The sequence below is a fragment of the Antennarius striatus genome, chromosome 23 (genome assembly GCF_040054535.1).
Source record: "Antennarius striatus isolate MH-2024 chromosome 23, ASM4005453v1, whole genome shotgun sequence".
In the NCBI taxonomy this organism is placed as follows: Eukaryota; Metazoa; Chordata; class Actinopteri; order Lophiiformes; family Antennariidae; genus Antennarius; species Antennarius striatus.
The window spans coordinates 10,761,177-10,778,747 of record NC_090798.1 but is presented as its reverse complement, the minus strand read 5'-3'; the positions used below and the strand labels follow the sequence as shown (position 1 = coordinate 10,778,747).

Genomic DNA, 17,571 nt, shown 5'->3' with positions numbered 1-17,571 from the left:
CTTTTTCCTATTTGTTCTCTCCATCAGTCACGGCTAAGTCTGGGCGAAAGCTCACCCTTTGCCTTTGCAGAGGAGCGTACTCAAACTACCTCGCCGTGAATTCGTGGCAAACTTGCTGCAGCTTAGTTTCTTTTGGTTGAAGCAAACCATGAATTAAATATGCTTCCCTTCAACATCCACCGGCGCTGAAAAACTTAAGAGGGTGATTGATTTTGCAGAAGGCTTACGGTGCAGAAAGGAGCTCACCTGCGCACAGCAAGGTCTGCACTTTTCAGTCAGTATAAATAATGCTTCCTAGTTTTCAACCCTCCTGCAGAATGGATTGACGGCGGTTTTTGTCGAGGCAGGAATAACTGAAATAATTAATTGCACGCCAACGTGCGGAATTACCTTCAAAGCATCTTAAGCAAGCTGTCTGTGCAAGGAATTCTAAATCGCTGGTCTGTCTGAGTCAAGGATGCAAATGAGAAGCTTTTGTTAACGCTGCTCAACTTCGTAATTGATGACATTCCTGAAATCATTTAGCGTTTTTTTTTGTTTTTTTTGTCACCCTGTCTGATTTGACAACACGAATAAGACGAGTTTGGCGCTGCAATTTGGGCAATTACACAAAATAACAAGGCCTGTCGTCTCCATTGTCTGCCCCCGACAAACAACTGCATCGTCGCGGGCCGGGCGTGACGAGCGGTTATGATTGCTCGCTCGGTTCTAATTGATTTGTCAAGAGGAAGCCGCACATATTTTCTTCTGCCAGAGCGAAAAAAAAAAAAAAAAAAACCCTCATTGTGCGATGGCACCGTTTGAAAAAAAAAACACCCCTAGTGGATGTTTGTCAGAAAATTAAACATTGCACAAACAAAGACTTGGCGGTATTTCAGCTATGCCCTCAAACCAGAACATTTTTAACGCTCGTCTGTCATCGGATTTCGGTTTGGGTTCGTTTATCTGCTCTCCTTCTGCTTTCACATGATATATTACATTAATTTAATATCGTGTAATTCAGAACCGAGGATCGACTGACAACCCGCAACAAATACTCGTACGTCAGGCCTTCAGCGGATTGCATCTCATTCCCGGTGGCCGGGTTGACTGGGGTTTTTCCTCCTTGTATAGAGATGTTTGTTCCTCTGGACCGTTCCATCTCACTTAGATCCCGGACCTCGCATCGCCCCATCTTTCTAATTTCTTCTTACAAGGGCAATACTTTTGTTCCCAAGCATTGGCCACGCTTGGCTGCACCGCCCTCCCGCCGGCGCACACCGGAGTCCATTATCACTTTCAGTATCAGGTTATTGGAGGACACTTCTTGTACGAGTACTCAATTTGTTGGGACAGTTTTTCGTGTCCTCCGATTCCTTGAGTCAAGATGATGCGTTTCGGAGGGGAGTTCGTGAACGCATCATGGCAACAATCAGCATGTCCTCACATTTAAACGTGGACATCATCACTTTTACATCCTCAAACTGCTGACGCCCCGGTTTCACGGAGGAATCTCGCGTTTCTATGGCGACTGAAGCTGAAGCGATCCAAGGGAACCGCCGCCAGGCCACAAATTGCACATCTATAACCTACTTTGGCCTCCAAAGACATACAGTGTACTTTTACATGATTGTAAGTGAAGTATGATTTGTTGGTGTCCTACCTTCACACACACACACACACACACACACACACACACACACACACACACACACACACACATACCAGGTTCTCCATTGCGGCCTCTTCTTCCTCGCTTTCCCGGAGGTCCTGCAGAAAAAGAAGAATATAATACATCTTAGTCGGTCATTTATTTGATTGTCTTTTTGTTTGTATAAGATTCATATCCGTCAAGTATTCCGACAGTCAGACCGCTCAACAGCAGGATGAGGAAGAGCTGCCGAAAAATGTTGCCTTTGGACCCGAAACACCCTGAAATCTCAAGCTTCATTAAGTATTTAGAGTCTATTTACACGTAAGCTGAGGTGGAAAAAGGAAACGCGGTCCATCTCACCACAAATGTGCACTTCATGCTGACAACCACCTTTCTTTTTCCTTGACGCCGTTTTTTCCCCGTCGGCGCGGACGCCCCGTTTTCTTAATTTGTTTATCTAGAGAGTGTTTTCCTGTTTGCCATTTTCCTGTCAACACCATCAATCTGTTCAAGCTCAGCCTGGGGAGTCAAACAATTACACGCTTTGTCAGGTTTTACATGCTGACGACCTGACAGGATGGTACTTTATGCAGGTAGTTCCCCGCTATGGAAACTGGGATGGTCTCCTCCGGTATGACCGCTTCCCTCCCGGCGATACGTGCGATCTTGTTGACTGTCTTAAGTTGGAGTTTAAGCGAAGGTCAACACTGTGACCTCTAGACTAGCTGAACATTCAGCGTTGCACTCGTCAGGTTCGCCGAGTCGAGGATGACGCCGCAGCTCTCGAGACCAAATCCTTCTGCATCCCAGGAAATACCCACATCCAGGTTCAACAGACATGACGAGTCGTTCTGCAGATCATTTTAAAACCTTTACAAAAAAAACAAAACGCTTTTTTAAAAAAATGTTCAAGCATGTCATCTGAACTTTCCTACAGCTTTCCTACAGTCTGAAGCGTCTTTCCTACAATCTGTAGTGTCTTTGCTTCCTAACGGAGCCCCTTTCCTACAATCTGGGGCGTCTGTGAATGCATCACTCCATAAGGAAAGGGGGAATAGCAAGAACTTTGTTGGTTGTGCGCTCTTTGGCCAATTCAGGATGCTCCAGATGTGTAAGCGGAATGCCAAATGAAGAATTGTGTTCTGCGTGATGTTTAGTCCTCGAGCTGATCCCTCTGTTTGGCTGTGCTTCAGCCTCCAACTCCGTTCCTCCTGGAGCGTTTCCAGGATAATGTCTGGCACTGCCAGCGACGGGTCCAGGCTCAGTTTAAAGTACATAACCGCAGGTGGAGCTTGACTCTCACTTTACTATGGTTCACATCAACCCCGGTTTCTGCATAGATTTGTTTTTTAAGGCTTTAAAAGAAACAGAGGGGGATTTACTGCGCCTGGCAGTCGCCTCATTATTGCTCACTTTGAAACGACACTCGACACCTTCCAGAGGAACGCGTTCAGCCGCGATACGGCATCCTCCTGCTTTCGCTGGTATATTTCTGACAGCCGCTGTGAAAACACTCCCCATATGGGAGTCGGCGATCCAGACAAAATACTCGACATTATAGTCAGATATCATAATTCACATTATGCAGTACAATATTTTTTATTCTGATTATAGCATGTAAGAGGAGACGCTCATTCGACGCAGCTGTTCCAGTAACATTTAAAAACACGCCAACGAAAATGCTGCAACGTTTCAGTTTGTGAAACTCAAGAAACAGAAGAATTCTGATGGAGGAGGGTTAAGAACATGCAATTAAAACACAAAATCGAGCAGGTATCTGGTCTTTAACTGGATGCCGAACTGCTAGAACTTTGGCTGTCGAGGTATCAACTTTGGATCGGCTTCCCAGTTTCCTGACGGCAATCCAAGAACGGTCAGGGAACATTGGCTACGCAAAAAACCAAACACAGCAGCGTGTTTGATGAGGGTCAACAGCTATGAACAATCTGTAGAAACCTTTCTGACAGCTTCTCAGTCTGAATGAAGAATCAGTCAAAAGTGAAGCTGATGTTCTCGGTCAGAACAAGTTGATGCTCTGGAGTAATAAAAAAGTTATGAGTGGATTTTGGAGAGGCAGGGTACGATCCATCAGATCATCTGGAACCAGATTTTAGCCTAGGGATTGTTAGCAACGTCATCCAGAGCTAGTCGCGCTACGAGCGAAGCCTCATTAGTTGCTAGCGTTGCTGTCGAGACTATATACAAAGTCGGCAACGGTTCATTGGCGCCGACGCCCGAATGACGCAAGACGCTGACCCGAACCGTTCAGGTTGGTCGAAGTTCCAGGAATCCAGTTGAAAAACTACAAGCCAGAGTTCTAAATTCAATTCTCAGGACTTTAACAATATAATGTCAAACGTCATAACATCGGGAATATTAATGTCATTCTGACCAGTGAATGGGCGACTGTCACAGTCCCATCACCAGTTGTTTTTCAAATCCATCCAATGTCCGACGGAGCGCCGCCGTCATGTTAATGACAGTAATAGGATGTGACGCAAATGGCGCCGATCAGAAAACCATCCTAGTTTCGCATCCCATTTTAGGCTATTCCACGAAGCGTCTTACAGCATGAGAGTTTTTGTTTTGCTTTTTTTTTTTTTTTTTTTAAATATGGATGATAGTGATATTTTTAATGCCAACTGGCAGTGGGGAAAAAAATCCATTTCATTTTCTGTCAGTTTTGGAAAACAAGTCATTTTGAATCCGTGGCTGTATTGATTTTAAACGCTTACGAAGAGTGTTTTTAAGTTCAAATTACACATCTCGGAGAATAATGAACTTTGTGTTTGCGGCGTTTGAGACGAAAATCTTGAAAATGTTGATTGGCCTTGAAGAGCTACAACAAAATTCTACCTCCGCTTTTATTTCCAACCTTCCTCCGAATCAACTCATTTATAATACCAGCATTGTTTCGGGGCTGCATGTTCCTAATGAGACTCAATGCTTTTCTCTCAGAGTAATACATTATACATACGTGCTTCTCCTGCCAAGCATCACATACTGGGCACCGGCTTTACCTCTTTTGGCTTTAGACTTCTCAGAAAACCCAGTTGCAGCAAATTTAACAGTCTGTACTGGCGAAAATGAAATCAATTGATCACAACAGGTTGTTGTCTTTGGTTGGGTGATGATTCAAGTCTACATATTCAAAAGGAAACAGCGTCATGGGCTGCTTTGTCTGCTTGTTGAAACCACCAAACGGCAGGATTACACGTTTGATTTGCTTCACATTTTCCATGGTTTGCTTCAAAAGCGATTTTCACTTCCTGTTATGCTAAATAGGAGACAATCAGCTCATAGGACGGACACTAAACTCCACATCCAGACCTGAATGCGTGTAAACAAGTCATGAATATATGTTGTTTGTTGGGAATGTTTGGATGAAATGTCAGTGTGGAACAATACCTCCAAAAGTCATCAAATTGTTTCCCTAGCATTTGGTTTTGCCGAATTTTACGCTAAAGGGTATCATATGCTTCAAATGCTGGAATTGTTTTAAATGATTTGACTTTTGTAAGATGAAGAAGTCGTTTTGGGGAAGGATTCTTTTTCTTTCGTATTACATAAATGAAAATCCTTCCTTACGTTTTGTCCGGTTTCATCGTATCGTAACTTCGGCTTCGCAAAATCATCTAAAAACATGGTCGACTCTGTGCGCGATTATACTTAAACTATTGAACTATGCAGCATGTAGAACGGGTCATTTCAAGGTGGTTTCAGAACTTTGTTTGAATGACTGGAATATTTGGGATATTTCTAAAAAAACAAATCGAACGATAAATGGGTTCGTAAACGTTCCAAGAATTCAGGAAGTTTCGGTCAAAACAGACTCAATCCAGTCTTTTTAAACACCACGACTCGGATGAACGACTTCCTTCAACCTGGCATCGGCAACCCGGTCAAAGGAGCTAAAGCTTCACAAAAGCCTGGCGCTCTACTGTGCAATCATTTGTTATTTTATAAGCTCTTTTTTGTGGAGACGTTTGGCAAAGAGAATCCGCTTTGATCCAAGAGACTTATTACTACGCATGACAACAAATGAAACAATACATAAAATGGTGATTTATGGACCGTGGGGCTCACCGTCCAAAGTAAATAAAAATGGAAATTGAGCCACAATTTCACAATTAGCTTCATCTGTGAATGTCACTCCTCACTTCCTCTTCAAGGGTATCCAAGTTAAAAAAAGATCCTCGTCACGTACACTTTGGAATTAAGAGAAAGCATTCTGTTAAAAAAAAATCTCCGAGTCTGCAACCGAATTCCCCTCAAGAGACAGAAAAACCTTAAAACACGACAGACGAAAGAGAATATTATGTTCAAATGCTAATAATTCAGATTTCACTTGCTTACCTTGAGTGGTCGACAAGCTTTTATTGCCAAACGTTTCCCAAAAACCTTGTCGGATTACCAAACGGCCTCTGCCTGGACACCGTCTGGATTTCGAATGTTCGTGCATAACTTATAGCAGTCTATTAAAAAAACCAAACTTATGTTCTTTTTATTGGCTACTGCAGACCTCACAGGTCTTTGGGGGTGCAAACACTAAAGTTTAACATCCTAACAAACACCGTATTTACAGGAAGTCTGAGATGGTAAACAGATAAGATAAGTCCGAGCTGAAGGTCTGGACTGCATCTCCACCGGCTCTGAACTCACAAGGTCATCAGTCACTGGCTGATGTTGAAAGAAATAGAAAAGTCCCCTTAGAGCCGTGACCCACAAAAACCTGACACTGGAAAGGAAGCCCTTGTGGTACTCCGGCTGACCTTCTTAACTGCTTTCACAAATTCCTTAACTTCCTCGAACCTTTTCGATGGCAGACGGATGAAAGGACGGGAGGAAACGACAGCGCTTCTCCTCACATGTCTGCTTCTCAGTCCAAAGGCTTCTGCTGGTTCTTCCATTAACAGATCGCTCTCCAAATCGGGGCCGAGTGATTGATAGACTTCACTTGAACCCGTTAAGCTGATTTAACGGCCGATCACAACTTTGAAAACGGGCCACGGAGCTCTAAATTCTTTCAGAAGCCCCGAATAACACAAAATTGACTTCTGGCGGGACGATTTTCTCCCCAACATGATATCAACTCACATCGGAAGTTCAGCTACTGGAAATTAGAGACCAATTTCCCTGCGATCCGATACGAGATTCCAGGCTGCGGCACGGTTAGCATGTAACGCTAAACCATTTGAAAGGCCATTATCAATCTTGTTTAGCGGCAGCGGCTCTTTAATAGCCTTCAAGTAGGAGTTACTTCTGTTTGGAGACAAAGATAAGTTGTGGACACGTCTGGTAGCTTGCTAACCTGTTCAAAAAACCGCTAGGCGTCTAGCTTACAGGGGTTGACATTGAACCAAGTTCCTTCTGTAATATAAAATCCAGGTGCCGCTTCTTATTCCCAGAAACCACATTTGAATCCCAACCTATCCTGGGAAACAATGCCCTACCGGATATTTCACATTATTCCCTTATTCTGCGGCGTATATCTTCATTATCCTTATTTCCAGCTGTACTTCACTTCTGTCCCGCTATTCCCTGAATAAATATGATGATTGTAGCCATTTCCTTAATAATTCTTCGCAATTATATTCAATCTCCAGCCCATAAAGGAGACCATTGTGCCTGGCTTTTACATTTACTTATGCCACTCTTCTGGTTACACAACACTTGTAGGACATCCCACTGGATTAAATCAGTCATGAGGGGTAATTACTAGCGATGCCACAAAACTCTAATGGAACATTTTCTGCTGCATTTTTCAAAACCGCTCGAAGACATCATGGACTCACAATGGCGATAGACTCCAGGGCGTAAGCCGGGGCTGTTATACCACGATAAAGACTAGTTCTCAGCCCCAACAAGATACTTGTTACCATCAGACAGTCTCAAGACGTCGCCTTACAGGGATGTGAAACTAATTACATGAAGCAGACATCAGTGACTAATTTAAAAAGTTAATGGCGCATATGTTGGATTCGAGTATGCGTGTGCGCGGTCGAAGGGCGTCATCAACTTGACGTTAATTGATTCCTACGGCCGTCCCTGATGGATGCGGCAGGTCGGTGTCGGTGTGCATCGACGGTTTTCCTGTGCTGTTTGTCCAGATGCCGGTTATCAGTTCATTAAGCCCGGAATGTCGACTGTCGGGATGCAGGGAGGGACCTGTCCGTCATCGCAGAACCCATTTACACCGTGTCAAGCTGATTGAGTCAGGTATAAAAACGCAGCAACACCACAGTCAAACAGACCCGGGAAGTGTTGCACTAATTGCAGACAGAGCAAGAGTTAAGAGGCTCCGCATCGATCGATAGTTACAGTCCTGCAGCTTTACACCCAAACACACAATTATATGCATGTGCAGTTTGAAGCAATTAAACACAAGGTGCAACTTTCCTGCTGCTGTAGTTTGAAAATGATTTTGAATATCATCATCATAACCAGAGACACATTTGTAAATGTTTAAACCACGGAGCCAACATTCACAGGCTTCACCCGGAGAATAATAGATGGGCATCTGAGCCCATTCAGCTTCCAGACGTTCACCACTAATGACCCAGAAAAAAGGCTCCAGAACCATCTGGATCAGACCCAGAAGGTCTGGAATGCTGTTCTGTGGAGCCATGAGATGGAAGAGTGGGATAGCGTTTGATTTGTAGCTAAACTTCTCTATAAAGAACTGTCATATCTGTTGCACTGACATATGTAGAACGTTCTTGTTGAACAAACATTATGCAAACATTATTGATCGGTCTAATGCAACCACAGCCGACGGGTCCGTGTGGATCGTCTGCATTTTGCTCCAGTTCTTTGTCACGACTGGAACGCTCCCCAGGAAGAAGCAGCGAGGCCTTTGAGAGTCTTTTCATCACTTCAGAGATCAATGTGTTTTCCTCTGGAAACGGGCAGAATGCAGGGAATACTCAAGACCAGCCCCGCCCGCCAGAGTGCAATTATCCTCGCCGCAGCATTAAGTGTGGTTGTGATGGAAGCAGAACACACTCCCTGATGAGGGGAGGTCAGTAATAAGCCCATCGATTGGTACGGTCCCTTTAATTTGTATGGCGAGTTAAATTGGCCCAGGCAATGTTCCTGATGACTTTGTCAGAAAGCTTTGCTGAACGCCGAGGACGAACCGAGAAATGTTCACTTGCATAAAAGAGAGAGAGTTACTTCTGGGTAATTTGATAATCTTTAATAAATTGAGAAATATCCAACAGTTCCACAAGAGAATTGGACTTTAGGGCGAGTCCAGCTCGACTCGGGCCGGCGGAAGTTTAATCCAGTGGGGGAATTAATGGTGTCGATCGCGTTATGGCTCATCTTCCTGCGGTAAAATCTGATTAAATTGCCTCGTATCATCGTCTTCCACCTGCGCTCCAATCAGAACTGGATCAGAAACATGAGCAACCAATAGCTAAGGCAATTATGATCTCAACTTGGGTGTGGTTCTTGATTCGCCCGATGGGGAATGAGTCACCCTGAAGCTTCTTCAGGGCGACTCATTACGGTGACTGATTAGTAAAAGTCGATCAGCGACCAGCTTCTGACCTGTGTCCCGCGGTCGTGGATTGATATCCCTAATTGGGCTTTGAAATACTGGGATGAAGAAGCCAGTCGGTCTTAAATCACTCTAAAATAAACCAATCTCATTGTTTGGGTTGGTGGAGTTCAGCTCAGTGAAAGTGGTAAACATGACTTAAGACCAACCCTTCCAAAGGCGTGTCCGGTGAATAGTGTTAGATAATCCTGATGGTGATGCACCGGTCCAGGCGATGCTACGTCCATGCGGCCGCGTTGGCTTCAGGGTTGTGCACTCGAGGCGCCAAAATAGTTGAAAGGGAATTTATGGCCACTGGAAGAAATTGTCAACCAAGGCGCCAGAAGGCAAATGGGACATACGGCGCATGATTAGCATCAAGTGATCCCTATCTTTTTCAAGTTCAGATGAAATACTTTATCTGTGTGGAAGACTTGTGCGGCTATTGGATGTCACGTTGAAATTATGTGCAATCCTAAACCTGCTGCTAACAGATGACACGACTGCTGGCTGACCTCATTATCACCAGAGACGTGTGATCCCATGTCTGTGGTGCGTGTGCAGATGGATTTAGAGAGCTGCTGAGGAACGGTCGCCGCGGCGCTGGAAAGACGCCGACAGCGTTCCAGTCGAAAAGGTCATTTTGAAAAACCGCTCCAGTCTTAGTTGTGAAAACTTTAAAATTCTACATTTACGTTTAACTCATTAGTTGCCAGTCTTTTGTAACAGTTGATGTCCTTCAGCACACTTCCTCCAACACTCGACATTTATTGTCGGTTTTTTTTTTTCTTTACTGATCTGAATACAGTAATCCCTCGCGCATTCACGCTTCAAGATGCATGGCTTTACTACATCGAGGATTTTTAGTAGGTAGTCACGTGATACCGTATGCGCATACTATTGGCTGACAGCATCTGGAAGTGCGCTGCGTTCCGACAGTCACGGAACGCAGCAAGAAACACTTAAAGGCGAAGAGTGTGGGGAAAGGTAATACAGATATAAGGTGGTTTAATATCAGTATGGGGAGGGTTCATAAATGTTTAAATTACCGTAAATAAAAAAAGAAATAGTTTGCGGGAATATCGCGGGATTCCATTTTTTTGTGGGTGGTCCTTGGAACGCATTAACCGCGAGCAACGAGGGATTACTGCTCCCTTTGCCCGCAGCAACGCCGAGCTCTGACATAGGCCAACTTTGTTGCATCTTATTTCCGCAACTTCCTCCTATTCTTCTGATTCTCCGTTCCCTTTTCTTTATCTGGATCAGTTGTCATGATGCTAAATTCCATGATCAGAAGCCTAATTTTTACTGACAAGCTCCACCAGACTGTCCCCGGCCTTTGAAAAGCCTAATTGATGTATTTAGACGTATTGATGGCAGCTAGCCGAGATAAACAAGGAAATAAATCTATTCTCATTCAGCTTGGCTGACCTTTAACTCCAGCTGACTGAAACCGACTCATCTCACATCCGTCAGCCGATTTGTAATTTAACGTTTTCCGTCCTCTTTGTTCTTTCAGTTCGTCATCAGAACAGTATTTCTCTCCTCTGCTTTATTTCATGCCGGCAGCTCCCAGGAGATTCATCTCCGCTATCTTTCAACTTACCGGGCCAGCGCCGGTGGTCCGTCGTTCACACGAACGCCGCGCGACGCACACTGGATTACTTGTGCAACGGTCTAAGCACGCGAGCGTGACCGGCGCAGCCTCACATTGGATATCTTGGATACCCTATCTTGTCGACAGCGACGGAAAATGCATGATAGAGAGGCTGCGAGGAGGACGAGGAGCCAGGAGGGAGTTGGGATGAAATAGAGGGATGAAAGATTTAAGAGCAAAATGGAAAGTCTAAAGTCTGGGGGAGTGTTCGAGTCGGAGAAGCTGTTGAATTCACTGCTCGCGTAAATCTCAGGGCAGATGTAAAGTTAATGGAGTCAGGATTAAAGACTGAGTGACAGTAAAGGACGCTGTTAATCATTTCTGAGCATAAAGGTATCCATCTGCTGTGGAACTGTGTCCGGATATCGATGCTCTGATTGGACGAGAAGATGTTCAGCGTCCGGAAGCAGAAACCCGATTGGTTTTTTTTGCAGAATGCCCTTAATAAATGTTGATCTCTTGGTGAGTCCTGAGTGGAAAAGAAAATTAAGTGTCATCCCGAGAGCTCCACAGAGAACCGCCCCCCAAAAACAGGAAAATTAAAATTAAAAAGGTCATTTTTGGAAATTATTACAGACTTAATACGGTAATCTCGCAAGTAATGGTGGCTTGTAAAAATTAAATGCATCACAAACAGAAAACACTCAGCCACAGTGCAATTACAGGCGGGTATGAATCGGTAGGAAAAGATGAATTTCCTTAGAAATAAATGAGGTCCTTATTTCTCGTTTTTTCCTCCCTTCCTTTCCACAAACCACTTCACCTTCAGCTGCTTTTATCAGCCATTATTTACCCTTAATGAGGGCATGTAAAAAAAAATTTTTTAAAAAGCAATCCCAGCTCTAAGCAGGCCCTTCCTCTGGAGCCGACAACAAGCTCCGGATGCACTTTGTTCCGTTCCTGCAATGGAAATGATGGAAAAACGGCTTTAAGAAAGAAAAATTGAAATTGTACCATTAGGTTGAAAATTCCACAGTCGTCACTGCCGCCTGTTAAAACTGCCAAGAAATCACTTTTGTTAAAGAACTTCTGAAAATGTGCTTCTTTGCTAATAGTCTGCAATCTAGGTTAGTTCACCTTAGCAAAGGGACAGGAACCTGAGCGGACTGCGTCACCTGGCTGGGATAAAACTTTAAAACATGCTTCCTTGCTTCTCTGGAGTCCATTTCCTGATTGCTAAAAGTTGAAAACAAAAATCTCAGACAGATTCTGGATTTTCCCGCCGCTTTATGCTAATCCAAGCTAACTGCCCGCTGGCCGTACCGCCGCATTCAAAGGGAATACTTAAACTCCACTTCTAACCTTGTGTTATTTTAACCATTAGTTCTTTTGTGAACAACAACTCTTAATCAGTCAAATGTGATTTCAGACGGCTGGCTGACCCCGCCCGTCACATAAACAGCTGCGAGTCGCTGACGGGTTTTCAAGGATTTGATTTAAAACCCTGTCATAACCGAATCCCACCCACATATTTAGTTTCAGTTTCAGTAAACACATCAGCGAAGGATTGTGAAAGCGTGGCTTCGCCGCGACTTGAACAGAAAGGGACGGTCAAATAAAAAGAAAAGGGAATAAATGAGAGTTTGAAAAAACAACATCTGAGATTTTACGCCGCGAAGATGATCAAACACGGGACACACGCCTCCGTGTAAACACTCAAAAAGGTTTGGAAAGCTTTGCATAATCCGAAGTGAAGCATGACTGTGATTGTTTGAACTGAATTTGGAGTTTGAGCAAAAAAGAATAAAATAAAGAAAACACAAATCATACGTGACACCTGGAGACGGGAGGACTTCTGTGGTAACACAACGCCACCTGAAAAATGACTGGAGGATATTTTTCATGATCCCCAAAAGGTCTTTAAAGCGAGAACAAAGAGTGTTTTGAGAGCGTTCGCTCAAAGCGCCTCTGCATCGCGTCCCCCCCCCCCCGGCGTGTCAGTCAAACTGACCAAGTCAAAGGTCAACCTGGGGGGAGGAGGAATGAGGCTCATCCCCTGGGGACCATTTGTAATCCTGACCTGTGGTTTCAGGTGGTTGTGGGGTGGGTGGGGGCCGGTTCATTGGGGCACATTGTTCTCATTACGGGTCTGATCCTGAAGGGCTTTAGCGAATAAAGCCGCCGATACCGCCACGCTAACAACGGAGCAGCTGCTCAGCTCTGAGCCACGGCGGCGGCGGCTAACGTAGAATAAACATTTTTAAATTCTACATACGTTTATGGTTCTGAATGCTGTTTATGTGCAGATTATACAAGCAGTTATTATAAATATTTAATTTCCACAATGAGAAGATGCCGGTTTGTGTCCAGAGGGCTCTGTTTAAATCCCCGGATTGTTAATGAAAATAACGTGTAAAGAAAGTAAACGATGAACACACACCCCTCCCTCCACAACTCGTTTCAAAGCTCCCCTGAGTGAACCACTTAACCCCCGGGTGCTCCCCGGGAGCTCCATGAAGGACCGGGGGCCTGCAGGTGAAGCCATAAAGCAAGATGTTACTGACAGACCGAGACGTCAGGTAAAGGGACTTCCTGCATTAGCCATAGCCACCTAGCTCCACTTTAAAGCAGTAGCTTGAGCATTGATTTCATTTAAAGAAAGAAAAATAGCGCAATAGAACGAGGATTTAATCAGGAAGTGGAAAAAAACTATTTTCTCATTTGAACCTAAAATCAGTGTCTGAATGAGCTTAAAGGTGGTTTCAGGTTCAGGGTAGGGGGCATTTGACTGAGCTAATAAATAAGAGGCGGTGCAGACGTTTTAAATTAAGATGGACACTCATCTCCTCTTACGTCTCCCGTAATGACAGAGATTACGAGAGATCAGGCCTCTGAATCTATCCTTCCACCATAAATCATAAGAGGACACGCTAGATTCAATTAGTCCCGCTCGCTTAACCTTAGCCTCACGGAAATTACACCCCAAACCAAATATCCCCGGCTTTGTTTAAGACGTATTTACAAAAAAAGAGACTCAGAGAGAACGGGCCGTACCAGCAAACGACAAACAAACCAAGAACCACGGCCTAAAAGAAAGGAGTCCAGATTATTCTAGGATAAACAGGGAACAAAACCAGCGCGGCACTGAAGGATCCTTTGGTTAAATGGCTTATGAGTAGAACCTGGATGCTATTTTCGGGCCACCCATTTGTTCCAATCCGATCCAAAGCAGAATCCTTCCGCATACAATGCAGCTATTGAGTTCCTGGATGGGGCAGTGATAAAATCTATTCTCATTGAGGGCCCGTCTGAGTCCGCATGGATCCAAGAAGGCACTCTGTTTTGGATTAACTTCATGGCATAATGAGCTGCCGTACAAACAAGAGTAAGAAGAAACACCAAAGACCAGTCATTTTTCTTCTTAATCTGCTTAAACCCTGAATTACTGATGCTACGGTTCGTTATTTCACGTCTGCAGAGAACGTCAACATGTATGTTACTGTCACCTTTCACAAAGTCTCTGTTTAATCAGACTACAAAGCTTTTGGTTCGTCCATTAGAGAGACAGAACTGGTACGATGACATTGTGGAAACTCGTGCGCTTGAAAAGGAAACGTTTTGGGTGGAGATCAGATCTGGTTTTTCTGACCCACTAAAGTGACAAGTACCGTAACTGGCATCTCCTTTGAATCTCTTATAGTTCCAATTTTCAAGCTCTAATGAAAATAGGATTAGACAGCAGCATGTGTATGTTCTCTTGGTTCTATCAGGCTGGAACTTTAGCAAGACCACACACATTACAGACACGCACTTTCCATTCACATAAAGAGAAAGTCCATTGGCCTGGAGCATCTTAATAAAGAGGAATATCTTCAATGATGTCCCGATAACAGACGTCTCTTTGAAGCAGGAGGAACTACATTTAGATAGTGGTTTTTTGCTAGCTCAACGACTTTTGCACAGAGGGAAGAAAAGCCAAACCGAATCCTAATATTGCACACATTTAGGGCAAAAGAGTAGGTTCCGTTTCTGCCGCTAAAGAAAGAGCAGCTACTCCTTCAAGTGTCTGCATGCTGTTTGCATTAGCGTCGCAATGTCACGCCGTTTATTGCTGCGTATGTTCTTGAGGACCTGTCGCTGCCTTCCACTTGTGGGAAGCAGATGAAATAGAAGGACATGTGTTGTGATGTTAAAGGAAGGCTCAATTACCAGAGGGCCGCATGTGGGGAGGATCTGGACCGGAGTTGGTTCCAAGCCATCCTCGAGTGTTCCCTCTAGACGCGGCGTCTATCCGCCACGTTACACCCAGTTCTCACACCATTTGTCATGCAGTGATGTCACGCGCCGCTCGGTTAACCGCGTGTGATGTTTTACATACAACACCTTCCCTGGCAGACGCCGCTCTCCGCGGGTTCTGGTCCCCCAATCCATTACTGGAAAGAAGCCCAAGACGTGGACCCGCCGCGGTGAGTTTGGCGAATCGTCTGGTGCGAGCTGTCAGTTGTGTTTTATAAAACACTGAACACTACAGGCAATGGGGTTGCAACCTTAACTCCATGGCAACCGGAGCAGTAAGAGTTATCAAAGGTAATAAAGATTAAATATTCATTAGTGTCGTCTTGTTCGATTTACTTCCATTTGGCCATCCTTATCCAAACAAATTACCTAGCATGTTGTTCTGATTGGCTAATTATCACAACACACACAAAAAAGTGTAAAGAAAGGGTCAAATAAGTCCGTTTGAAATCCTTCCATTAATCCAGCCAGCATTGAAGCGACGTCCAGCTCCTTCCGCAAGTCCAGCCAGAATCTATCAGCTAGCGTCACCAGCTAAAAGCACGACATGGCAGGTGCATTCTTGACGGCGCAAGGAAGTACAAGGAGTCAGTGTTTCTCATGAAAGCAAAACAAACCAATTAAATAAATCATATGAATTAAATTGTTAACAAAGGAGGTCGTAACTGGGTCTTAACTGCCCCGGCTCGACCCACCGTGTTCAAAGGTTTTACTGTTTCCAGGAAATCTTAGGAAACTTTGTTGAACTTTGGCTTTCGCCCAAGAGTAAAGGTCTCTAATCTACATCCACAGTGGACACAGAATGTTTTTACCCTTCACACACGGGCTACAGCTGGTGAGACCCATGATTGTTGGTCCACCCTGTGCCAAAGCTCTGCCAGGGAGGCCCCTCTGATAATGAGCCTCTCACAATTTACAGCCAATGCTACGAAACCATCCTGAAACAATGCTTTCCACATAACTTTTGATTGAGTGTCTTTATGGGTAAGGCCAGGGTTGGACCTGGTTAATAAGCGGTCCTCTTGGGTTCTGCCAAGGTTTACCTCAGTCATGTGTGTGTCTACGATTCTGAATGTGACAACATACATATGTCATGAAACTTGACGCGAGCACCTCTGCCAACACTCGCTGATATTCCTGTGCTTTTATTACATTTAAAGTTCTGGAACTTTCTATAAAAAGACCCACCAAAAGAAAAAGGATTGGACGTCACAAGTCAGAAGCGATATTTTGCTTTCTTGGACAAGAAGATCGCTCTCCTGTCTGTACGGGCGAGTATTGATCTTTTGATTTAACTATTGGCAAGAGAGCAAGAAGGAGCGTTTTCCAAAATGTCAAATGTTTGCTTGAAAAAAATTGAATCGGTGGCTCTGCTCCCAAAAGTTCTGATGGACAACGCAGACAATCCCAACACAGACATTGAAATGCTGAATGGAAAGTCCGCCCAAGGGTTTCTCCAACTAGAGGATAAATTTACTTCTCAAAGTTTGTCTTCAGCTCCTTTTGCAATGGTGGAACTGCAAAAACTATTCCAAGGCACACAATAGCACGATTGTTCCGTGTTGTTGTACAACCAATTAACAGTCCAGTTGTTATCCCGTCATGTAGCGAGACACAGGACATGAGCGTGACGTTGCCAGAAGAGATCGCGCATGTTAAACGTAACCGCAGAGGGTAAGAGCACACCCCATGAAAAGGCCCTTCACCCGTTGTTGTGTGATTTGTGGAGTGGGTAGCCGGAGTTACATCATGGCTTCTACAGTTTGCGGCGATGCCAGGCGGATGATGCAAGGGAAAAAGAAGCTCGGGCAGAAGGGTGTGGGAATCCACAGCCCCACGAGTCTCCAGCCTCAGCAACCTGTCTTGTCTCAAACGTCAGACGGCGGCGGTTGCCGAGTCGGTGCAGAAGCAGGACGGGATGTGAATGCATCTGTCTTTTATCAGTGGCAGCCTCTTGGGAAGGCGTGCCGTGCTCTTTGAAAGCCACTTCATGCCGATGCCGGATGAATTCAAACCTGACGCTAACGGGTTCCATCGGTGGCATCTGACTTTACAATTAAACTCCCAAAGTGAAAAAAAAAACGGCATCATTTGGCTCGTCATATTTCAGATTAATGTCCCTTTTCATTCGTCGGGTCGTCTCATTGCACATTCACGACGACAGCTGACATTTCCCACATCCAGACACGTTTCCCATTCATCCTCTAAATCCTGCTTGGTTCCTGTCTTGTCCGCTAATGGTTCGGCATACGCCAGAGGGATAAAACGGAAAACTCCTGCTTCTGGACTGTATTTTAAGACTCCTCCAAGGGTAATTGAACGAAAAAGGTGATATCCGGAGCGTATTTGGAGGAAACCACGGAGACAGGTGCCTCCCATGGCGCAGGGGGGCGGGACGGCGGAGATCCACAGGGAGGTTGGATGCCTCAGACGAGGTCACGAGCTGTTTTGACTTCAACAGCTCTGGTTTTCTGGATTCTTTGGCAGGTGGTGACAGCTGCA

General features: G+C 44.7%; 1 protein-coding gene across 1 annotated transcript in view; it reads right to left on the bottom strand.

Moving 5' to 3' along the window:
* LOC137590407 (collagen alpha-1(XXV) chain) overlaps positions 1-17,571 on the bottom strand; it is a 103,921-nt gene that overhangs the window by 47,171 nt on the left and 39,179 nt on the right. The window contains exon 3 of the mRNA XM_068308011.1: positions 1,705-1,749. Coding sequence (XP_068164112.1) covers positions 1,705-1,749 — 45 coding nt within the window. The remainder of the gene's footprint in view (positions 1-1,704; positions 1,750-17,571) is intronic.